At 41.8% G+C, this 11,302-nt stretch overlaps 1 protein-coding gene across 1 annotated transcript; it reads left to right on the forward strand.

Annotated features, from left to right (window-relative positions):
• Positions 1–8,634: 8,634 nt before the first annotated feature.
• LOC109179933 (endoglucanase 1-like) lies at positions 8,635–10,944 on the forward strand. The gene is made up of 6 exons (XM_019329411.1): positions 8,635–8,875; positions 8,963–9,178; positions 9,424–9,624; positions 9,724–9,816; positions 9,891–10,052; positions 10,154–10,944. The coding sequence occupies exons 1-6, from the start codon at positions 8,675–8,677 to the stop codon at positions 10,754–10,756; spliced, it is 1,476 nt and encodes a 491-aa protein (XP_019184956.1). The 5' UTR covers positions 8,635–8,674; the 3' UTR covers positions 10,757–10,944.
• Positions 10,945–11,302: the final 358 nt, after the last annotated feature.

Consider the following 11,302-nt stretch of genomic DNA (forward strand, 5'->3'; position numbering starts at 1 on the left):
GATACAAGACATAATAGACAGATAAGCATATAAATAGCAAATAGAGACAACAAAGGAATTCAAGACAATCATTTAGCAAGTAATATTCAAGTCACACAATCCATCTTCCAACCTTATACCAAGTTCCAACCTTGTAGCTCCCCTCCGTCCTTATATAAGTTCCAACCTATACCTCTAGGCCACCCTTATATCGCCTACCTTATTCCTCCAGGCAACTACATACCCCCTCCGACAAACCACCTTTCATCCACCAACATATAAAGATAGCGCCGCAGTGCCATTCGCATGATCCGCACCTCTAGTGACAATACCAAGGGGTCAGCGCATATAGCCTTGACATGACATCGCAGCACTTATAACCTGACCCATGCTCAATGGCAAGCTAGTCGAAGGTGGGTTTGTGCCTTTAGCACAGTAACCGCTAGGCTTGTACCTTTAGTACAATGACCGGGCACAAGTGGTGCCAACCACCAACAGTTAATTTCCACCAATCACAATCTCATCATCATCATTAGTCACATCGGCCATTGCGCAATGACCACGATACTCATCATCATTCAACCAATCAACACATAATAAATCAAGGCATAACAACAACGACACGCACAACACATAAATTCCTAGAACGATACTCAAAACACCAAACGGGACTCATACACAACAAACGGGGTACAACGGGACACGGGAAAACAACAAACGGGAAAAAACATCACGACGCACCAACAAATTCCAGCGGGTAGGTGGCGGATGGAGGACCACCCGCCAGCCACCCGCTGACGGCCACTCACGATTCCAGCGGGTGGCCGGCGGGCAGACCACTGCCTGCCGGCTGCCTGCTGGAACAGTGTTCCCGGGCAGCGGGTAGGTGGCGGGTACCCGTGCCCCCACCTACCCCCCACTGGTACTTAGGAAACTTTTTGGTCCCGGGGTTTCTCGTGGAACTCGAAACCTTGTCCAGACACATTTAAACACATAACGACAACACCACAGATTCAATTAACTGGATTAAATCAAGAATCGTACTAAATACGTTCTAACACGATTCCTAAACATGCCAAGACTTCACATTAATCATACAATGGTTCAGGAGCATCCGGAACCTCAAGAACATCAAGAAATCTATATTCAAAGTCCTAAATACAAGTCCTAGGCTAGACTCAACACCCGATCATGCATAATCCCACCCAAATATACCAAGGACATCATATTACGAAATTCACGATATAAACCCTAGGGCTCTAGACATAATTAAAATACGAGATCATACATATAGTCAATCACAATATCAAGAACATCAAGATTATCAAATAAGCACAATATAAATCCTTTGCAAGGGCTCTATTAAGACTCAATCACAGAATTACACATACAATTATCAAATGAGCCAATGAATAAGATATAGCAGAGAAAATAGATTTTGTAAGACATGGGTTACCTCTTAGCCCTAATCAATATCCCTGGCTGCTAAGGTTCTTCTCTAAGATTCTTCTCCCAATTGATCTTCCTAGGCTTGATGTTGGGGGATTTCCTTGGCTGGATTACCTGAGAGTATTTTCGAGTGAGGGAGAGGAGATGAAGGGTTCTATCTGCTTCTTAATCCCCTATTTATATGTTTAAGGGAAACCTATTCAAAGTCTGAATAATAAGACCCGCTTTCCTTATTCCCTATGAGCTTAAGGTTCCTAGTTCAGGTAAAGGTTCACGATTCATTGTGGACCGCCTGGGTTAATTACGGGAATTATAATTGGATTAAATCCCTCTTAATTATTTAATTAGCGGAATTAATTTAATAATTAATTCGGATTTGAAGGTCTTAACACGGGGTGTTACACTTAGGGATTTTTTTTTTTTTTTTTTTTTTGGGATGAGCACCACATTTGTATCATTTAGACCCTCCAGGAACAAGCGAGCATTTAAGCAGTTAATAACGAAAGCCAAAACATCACCCCCATCACATCCCTAAAATGCTGATAAAAAATCGAGTTCATCCCATTAGGGCCAGGAGATTTACCATGGAACATAGAGAACAAGGCAGCTTTGACTTCCTCTATCTCAAAACGGCAAAAGAGGGTCTCATTCTGACATTGAGTAACCCGGGGGGCCACCGAATTAAAGAAAGAATCCCCAACAGAGGGATTGCCAGAACAAAAAATATCACCAAAATAATCCAATATAACATTCTTCATAGCATCTCCCTCCGCCCAATCGCTACAAGCATTCTTAAGTCTAGAAAGGGTATTCTTCTTTTTACGGTGAGAGGCATACCTTTGAAAGAATTTAGTGTTGGCATCTGCACCCTTCAGCCAGTGCTGCTTAGCCCTTTGTTTCTAAAAGGCATCCTCCATGGATTCTAGCCGGCACAAATCAGCCTCCAGCCGCTGAAACTCAGTTAGTGAAGCGGTATCCCTACAACGTCTAAGATGCTCTTGCTCATTGCGAAGATTTTTAATTTGCTCGCCAAATTTATGAAAACAGTCCCCACCCCAACGAGTGAGCCGATCCCCACACAACTGAAGGCAGTCCTGCAAACTCAAAACCCTCCCATCATCCCATGCCTCTTCCACAACTCCTCTACACCCCTCATCCTGCAGCCAAGCCATCTAAAAAACTTGAAGCCCCTTTGAAACCTTCCACCTCCCGTACGGGGATCCAGGATCCCTAAAAAGAGAGCCGAGTGGTCAGATGTGCGAGTCAACAAATTAACCGCAGTAGCCCCCACAATCAATCTTCGCCAAGCATCCGTAGCTAAAACCTTATCCAGTCTTTCCTCCAACCAATCCGATGTGCCCCTTCCCCTTTCCCAAGTAAATGGATATCCTACCATAGGTATCTGGAACAGACCGTAATCATCAATGACATCCCTAAAATCGCGTAGGAGACCATAAGGATGAGGATTTCATCCCCGCTTCTCATGCGGGAATATGAGATCATTAAAATCACCTACTATAACCCAAGGGAGATCATATCTACTAGCAAGAGTTCTTAGCAAGTGCCACGACTCACTTCTTCTACTGCGTTCAGGGAAACCATAAAAACCAGTCATACGCCAACTTGAGAACCTTGCCATTGTAACATCACTACCACCGCTGCCCGGCCTCCTACCACTAACCCAGACAACTCCCGCCTCCTTTTAGACACGGCAACCACCGCCACCTCCACACCCCGAACACTGCCCGATGCCACCAAACTGCCACCGCCATGCGAGACCAATGCCGTGGCCTCCACCGATTCTTCCCGTTGCAGCTTCCCTCCCCCTCCCCCCCCCCAACGACACCAACCACGGATCCCCTACTGCCCTTAGACTTCGACTGCCCCCCGCCTCTAGGTTTGCGCTGTATGGGAATTGGTCGATAGGAACGACAGCCTCCCTAGCCTTCAAACAAAACTTGTAGGAGTGCCCTAACAAGCCACAAAAAAAAAAACAAAAGGTCTGGAGTCTCTCGTACTTGAAATTGACCCAATAGTATGTCTTATCACGTTTGAGAAGCCTCATACGTCGTCTGATTGGTCGTGCTACTGGGATAGAAACACGAATTCGGTAGAACGTTAGTGAAGGAGCATCTGCAAATCTATCATCATATTTGACGAACGTGCTTATGAAGTTACCAATCTATTCCAAAATCGGCTCTGAAGTATATCCAAGCGATAAATCATGAAGCTACACCCATAAATCCACGGAGTCCGGAACAACCTCGGCCGGGGGCACACCATCGTTAACCTGGTGGCAAACTAGGGTATTATTTTCGAAAGACCACGACCTTTCGTCGAGGACATGCAGCATGTCTGACTTGTAGAAGAAGACAAACAAAAAGAGATTTGGCTGGACCTCGGATATCTGAACCCCCCTCACCGGTTGTCATACAGAAGCCATAACCTGACGCATATACTCCACCATCACTATCTTGGACGTCAAGAAGCGCCCTACCACAACCCACGTCTCCTCCTCCCCCTCCAGAACCGCGTCAGCAGCCTACCTCACCTGTAACACCCCCGATATTTGGTATAATTTAAAACATTTTAAGCTTAAGAAATACGATGAAATCTAACCATTAATACCAAAATAATGCGGAAGCTAAACATAATAGTTGGGGGTGTTATGCCACATCTAAGCTAAGAACTTAGATGCAGAGGCTACTATTCAACTACTCATAATCCATAGATAACATCTGTTTAACATAGTGGCTCACAGGCCGTCAAAACTCAAAAGCTAATCACGAACTAAGACTAGAAACCACAGCTCCATCTAGCGCTCTCTTGTACCAACTAGTCTGTACCTGAAAAACATATGGTGTAGCAATCGTTAGCGAGAATTGCTAAGTAACCCACTCAAACGCGTTGAGTACAATATGTATATATTATATAAGAAAATCAGTTGAGACTTGTGAATACATATGTATAATCTTAACAACTCTAGCTTTAAAATCAGAACATTGACCCATTGGAGGATACACTCATTAAGCCAATCAAACTCATGATATACCAATAGAATTGACACGACAAGACAATGATAAGTTACAAGAATAACAAACGGTAACCAAGTTACACGTTCCAAGTTCCAACCTTATACCATATTACAACCTTTACTCCACTCCATCCTTATAACAGTTCCAACCTTTACCTCCGAGACCACCTTGTACACCAGTCCAACCTTATCCCTCCGGAGCCATGCTCCCCGCCTACTTTTCTGCCAGCTTTTCATAAACATTTTCATAATGGCACATGCAGCGCTGTATCATAAGCACACGCAGTGCAATATACCGCCAATCATTTTGAGCACGCAGCTCGTTACCACCAATCTCCTTCCATTCATCATTCATAGACATCAACATAACATTCAAGGCTCAACAATAACCTATTCAAAGGATAATCAAGGAAAAGTACACATACGTACAAGCTCACGACAATAAGTGACATCAAGATAATCATAAAACTCATAAGAAACATCATATACTTTACTTTAATCCAACGAATTAAAAAGTTGGACCACATACATGATTCAAGACTCGCAAATCCTATTACGGTACTTAGGACATCGTTCTAGACTTACGGGATATCAAAGAAGATATTCACGTACACGGGGATCGACCAACGGAGGCTAACAAATCGCCGCACGTCATGTACCAGCGGGTGGTACGGCGGGTGGACGACCACCTGCCGGATTTACAACAATGTTCCAGCGGGTGGAGTAGCGGGTGGAGCGGCAGGTAAACGACCACTCGCCGGCCCCCCACCGGACTTTGTCCCATGTTCCAGCGGGTGGTACGGCGGGTGGACGACCACCCGCCGGTACCTCAGCTAAGGCAAACTTTCCCCTCTTCAGGAATTTACCAAGAATACACAATTTCAAGTCCTAACATATCAAAACTCACATCAACAATAATATGGACTTGAATACATGGAATAGCTCAAAGAATAGCATTAACAAATCCTAAATACAAGCTCTATCAAAGCACAATCACAAGATAATGCATTCAATCATTCAAGGATACCATTAAATCATAATATAGCAAAGAAAATAGGTTTTGTAAGACATGGGTTACCTTATTAGCCTATTCAAACCTCTCACAATTCATAAAATCCTTCTTGAAGGTCCCTTTCCAAGTGATCTTTCCTAAGCTTGGTGATAGGGAAAAGTCCAATCTTGGTAGCCTTCAATGGTGGAAAAGATGAAGAATTCTTTGCTTAGGTTTGGAGAGGAGAATTTCGAGTAAGAGAGAGATGTAGGGTTGAGTTTGATTTCCGTTTCTGTTAAGTGTGGGAGTAGGGATTTTAGGTTATAACTTGGGTAACAAGGCCTAAAACTGATTTGATCACAAGTGGGCCCTTTTATTTTATTTAAAGAGGCTAACATGCTTTATTTTAGATAAAAGGTATTGGGGCCAAAATTAATATATCAAGGTCCAACCCATTGACCATATTAATCATGGGATTTGGATCAAACTTGGTTCCCTTAACCAAATTTAATGGAGATCATTAGAGTAATGATGAGAAATTTATGAATTAATTAAATAATTAATTCAGGTTTAAAGGATAGATTGACGAGGTGTCACATCGCCGGTTCGAACACCGCTTTCTCCTCCTGCAAAGCCATATCTGCCCAACGGGCTGTTATACCGGCCACGCTGCCTCCCGGACCTGACGACGTCATGCAGTAAGACAAACAAAGCACGGAGCCCAGTAGACGAAAAAAAAAAACGGGTGAAACACCAGAGAGATACCGGAGAAAAACATATGAAACGTGAAGAAAACCTAGGAAAACCCTAGGAGGAGAGAAAAAACCCTAGACCAATGCTAGAGTAGGGGTGTAAACGAGCCGAGCCAAGCTCGAGCTTGGGTAGGCTTGAGCTCGAGCTCGTTAATGGAAGCTCGGCTCGAGTTCGAGCTCGAGCTCGAGCTCGGTAATTTTCGGGCTGCTCGATCGAGCTCGAGCAGCTCGATTGTTCGAGTTCGAACTCGAGCTCGATCTTGAGCTTGAGTTCGAGCTCGATTTTGACATTGAATTTGACATATTTAATACTTTTGATTTAAAATTCAAACTACTTTGTTTTTTCCATACATAAATGATAGAAATCTTTTATGGATTTTGAGTTTAAAATTTTAATTCTAATTGTTATTTTTATATATTATTATATTATATTATATTATATTATGTATTATATATAATATATTATATGGCACACGAGCGGCTCGACGAGCCACGAGCCTAGAATATCTAGGCTCGTCTCGAGCTCGATTACTAAATGAGCCGCTCGAGCTCGGCTCGAGCTCGATTTTGACCGAGTTTAAACCGAGTTTTGACCGAGCCGCTCACAAGCAGCTCGCGATCTGCTCGACTCATTTACACCCCTATGTTAGAGAGGGAAAAATCTTTAAGTTTTGGCAAATGTATAATTTGACTTTAGTTAGTTTGACTTGATTGAAAAATTGACCAATGACAGTCAATAGTTTTGCATTACGTTTGGAAGTTCCAAATGTCCTATACGTGATAGTGAGTCTTCCTTCCAAAGAGGAAGGGCACTTAAGAAATCAATGTACGTGCACGACCATTGTTTTACGCCGCAAACGTTGTTGTTTTCAAAGAAAACATGCATGTGAAATCCTTAACGGTGGGTTAGGTCTCAATCACATGACATATCTTCTTCCATAATGACTAAATGTCTAAATGAGTCGAACTATTTATAGGCCGGTTCTGCGGTTCATGGAGCTACGATCATATCACCCGCCAAACGTAACAGACAAATTGATGACTTTCAGGTTTTTGATTGTTTGCGTTGAGTCTTTGTTAACCTTTCCTTTTAAGACTTGCATTAATTCAGAATGGAGGTATCACATGTTGAGCATCCGTGACTGGCACACCCTAGCTACAAAGTAGAATTAATGTTTGTTTCGGAATTTCATAAATTCTGACAAAAATGTCACTACTGCTTTAATTTGGACTTGTAATCACGCACCTCAATAACATCATGCGATCTGAAACCAATCAATTGATGGGATATGATACAAGAAAATGTGTGGATTATTATTATATTGGAGCTTGTTGGACATGAGATTTAACAGTGACCATCTACTTAAAAAAAAATACAATGAGTGTCTATATATCTCTATCATATTCAATTCTTGTCTTTTTGTCTTCGTTTAATTTGTCTTTTCTTACAATTAGGATACATAACTCTTTTCAAGAATATCTATATGTGGTATACCTAATTGTATATGGTATTATTAATATTAGTATTGATAGTATCTAATACAAAAAAAGAAGTATATATACGCATTATATAAGATCGAAGAGGACTAGACATGTTCTAATACAAACACCCTTGCTCGTTTCCTCAACCAAAGAGCAAAAAAAAGTTCATCATATCATCCTCAATAGATCAAGTCCTTGTATTCCTCTAATCAGGAGTATTCTTCAGCCTTACTAAACCAAAAGACCTTAATTAACCTTGACAGATAATTAAGGGGTCTTGTCTTTGATAGAATAGAGGTTCTCACCCTCGATAAATCAAGGGTCTTCGTCCTCGACCAACTAAAGAGCTTCATCCTTGACATATTTTAAATCATCAACGTGGTTTGTTCTCGAAGTTCCTCAAATTAAATAAAAATACTTGTAATTGCTTTTACAATCATTGCTTAAGCTATTAAAGAGTAAAGATTTGCAATAATTTGTATGTAAAAAAAACCCCAAAATTACAAGGGGAATACACACTCTCATTTTGAAAAAAAAACACTTAAATTTCTAGTTTCTACCTTATTGGCTCAAGCATTCTCGTTTTACTATTATTTACTCAATAAAAGTCTAAGCACACCATGTCTTTAAGTTTATATTGGATCAACCTCAATAAAACAAAAAACCAAATATAATTACATATATCCGATATTATGTAACTGGCAATCAACTAGCTAGTGGAACTCTAAGAATAACTTATAATTCATGATTTGGTTATCGTACGTACGTAAGATATCTCGCAGCCATTCTACACATTTGGTTTTTATTATTGACTTTATGCATTATCTCCGGATGCACTACAACCACACAAAAAAAAAAAAAAAAAAAAAAAAAAAAAAAAAACTCAACTTTTCAACCGCCTGCCATCTATATAATGCATGGGCAATAAGTTCACAAGATCTAAGAGCATCCCATAATAAAAACTCACGTACACTACAGTATTTCAAAATGCATATTTTATGCACTAATACCCTCTTCTTCTTCTTCCTCTTCACCGCAACTTGTTCTGCCTTTACTTCCCAAGATTACTCTGATGCTCTTGAAAAGTCCATTCTGTTCTTCGAAGGGCAGAGGTCTGGCAAATTGCCTGCAGATCAGCGTCTTAACTGGCGGGGTGACTCTGCTTTGTCCGATGGCTCCGGTTACCATGTATATATTTCGATTCCAGAACTTATAGTTGCAGTTTCTCAGCTCGTTAAATATATATTTTTTATTTAATTTGTTTAATTTGTTCAGGTTGACCTGGTAGGAGGATACTATGATGCAGGAGACAACATTAAATTCGGGCTGCCAATGGCCTTCACAACCACTCTCTTAGCCTGGAGTGTGATTGAGTTTGGCAATGACGCCTCCATGCACAATCAACTTGAGAATGCCAAAGCTGCCATTCGTTGGAGCTCAGATTATCTGCTCAAAGCCGCCACAGCCTCCCCTGACACTCTATACGTCCAAGTCAGTGACTGATACCACTTGTTATAATTCAGCTTACCACTAGACCAAAAGACCAAAAGTTGTAGTGAGTAGTCAAGGTGCAACTTTATTTCGAAATGGCATTACATTTTCCGAAGGCTGAGTGCTGGACTTGACCCTTTAAGTCTTTTACCAACCTCCGCCCAACAATCCCTAGCCATCAAGTGCTAGAGTTGTCCACCCAACAAAAATGGAGATACATTATATTTACTTCCATGAAACTGCAGGTTGGTGACCCGAACGGTGACCACAAGTGCTGGGAGAGACCAGAGGACATGGACACACAGCGCAGTGTTTACAAAGTGACCCCTCAAAATCCAGGATCTGATGTTGCATCGGAGACTGCCGCAGCATTGGCTGCTGCCTCTATCGTCTTCAAAGATTCCGACCCTGCTTACTCCTCTCAATTATTCACTACTGCTACCAAAGTAACAATTTAAGCTTGGGTGTCAAGTTTCAACACAATCAAATTAAGCTTATATATATATACATACACTCATGAACTTAATGCATGCATATATTTGCAGGTATTTGATTTTGCAGACAAATATAGGGGTGCTTACAGCGATTCCCTTAGCTCTGTTGTCTGCCCCTTCTACTGCTCATACTCCGGCTACCATGTAAGCCAACTCAAACTTAGTTTGCTTAATAATGTTGACCATTAACTGACTGCTTTAATTTGTGTTTTATGAAGGATGAGCTTCTGTGGGGAGCCGCCTGGCTTTATAAAGCTTCAGACATCTCCTCGTATCAAGATTACATCCAATCAAATGGTCAAACATTGGGCGCAACCGATGATGTGTATTCCTTCAGTTGGGACGACAAACGTCCCGCCACCAAGATTCTGCTTTCCCAGGTTTCTGTCCTCACTCTTCAATTCTGTTAGGATGTAATCGCCAAACACTATAACAACTTTATTTTCTGCCACACATATTCGTTAATCATCTAATGTAACAGAGATTCTTGGAGAAGAACACTCAAGGGTATGAGCTATACAAGGCACACTCAGACAACTATATCTGCTCTCTCATTCCCGAGTCGCCTAGCGTCCAAGCTCAATACACCCCAGGGGGACTTCTGTTCAAAGAAAGTGGAAGCAACCTCCAATACGTAACCTCAACGTCTTTTCTCCTGCTAACCTATGCCAAGTACCTAAGCTCAAATGGCGGCGGAGTCGTAAACTGCGGGGCATCAACTTTCGCCGCAGAGAAGCTGGTAGCACTAGCAAAGAAGCAGGTGGACTACATATTAGGGGATAATCCGGCAAGAATGTCGTACATGGTGGGGTTCGGGCAGAGGTATCCGCAGCATGTGCACCACAGAGGGTCGTCGGTGCCGTCGGTGAAGGATCACCCTGCTCGCATTGGCTGCAACGATGGATTCCAGTACCTAAACTCGGCGTTGCCTAATCCGAACACTCTCGTGGGAGCCGTCGTAGGTGGTCCTGATAATAGAGACAATTTCGCGGATGATAGGAATAACTATCAGCAATCCGAGCCTGCTACCTACATCAATGCTCCGTTTGTCGGGGCTCTGGCTTTCTTTTCAGCCACGGCTTAGGACGTTATATATAGCTTCTTCCACTTTTGTTCTTTTTGTTCTGGGAGTTTGTCATCATATACTTTGTAGATTGGTCTATATCCGGGAAGGATTGGATTTGAAAGTATATGTATGCCTATTGCCTAACTCTGATCTTCACAAATATAGTACTACTAAATGCAATAAAGTGTTATTCCTAATGTAAAAAAGGGAAAACAAACAAATAAAAAATAGTATTCTAATTAAAGAAAATAACCTTGAGAAATGCTTCCTCCTAATTATATGACATCTATTATCTAATCAATTGACTTTTTCTATTGTTCCCAATTTAATTGGGTTTCCTTGATCTAATTATAGCCGTAAAAATCGGGCTTAGCCCATCCTGCCCTGCTAGAAAAGGCGAGGCGGTCTTTGAATTTATGACCCGTATTTTGACAGACTTTTTAACTTCACCTTGTCAAAATGGCGGGTTTGGCAAGCCGGCGGGGGACTGCCAAGCCCGCCTTGTATGTCTACATTATTAATATCAGTGTATAACACACACACACACACACACACACACACACA

Source organism: Ipomoea nil, unplaced genomic scaffold (genome assembly GCF_001879475.1).
Source record: "Ipomoea nil cultivar Tokyo-kokei standard unplaced genomic scaffold, Asagao_1.1 scaffold0981, whole genome shotgun sequence".
Lineage (NCBI taxonomy): Eukaryota > Viridiplantae > Streptophyta > Magnoliopsida > Solanales > Convolvulaceae > Ipomoea > Ipomoea nil.

Excerpts from the sequence above, each read along its gene's own strand:
- LOC109179933 (XM_019329411.1), top strand. The coding sequence starts at position 8,675 with ATGCATATTTTATGCACTAATACCCTCTTCTTCTTCTTCCTCTTCACC. Across the intron at positions 9,625-9,723 it reads TATTCACTACTGCTACCAAA|GTATTTGATTTTGCAGACAA; the intron begins GTAACAATTTAA and ends ATATATTTGCAG. Across the intron at positions 9,817-9,890 it reads GCTCATACTCCGGCTACCAT|GATGAGCTTCTGTGGGGAGC; the intron begins GTAAGCCAACTC and ends TGTTTTATGAAG.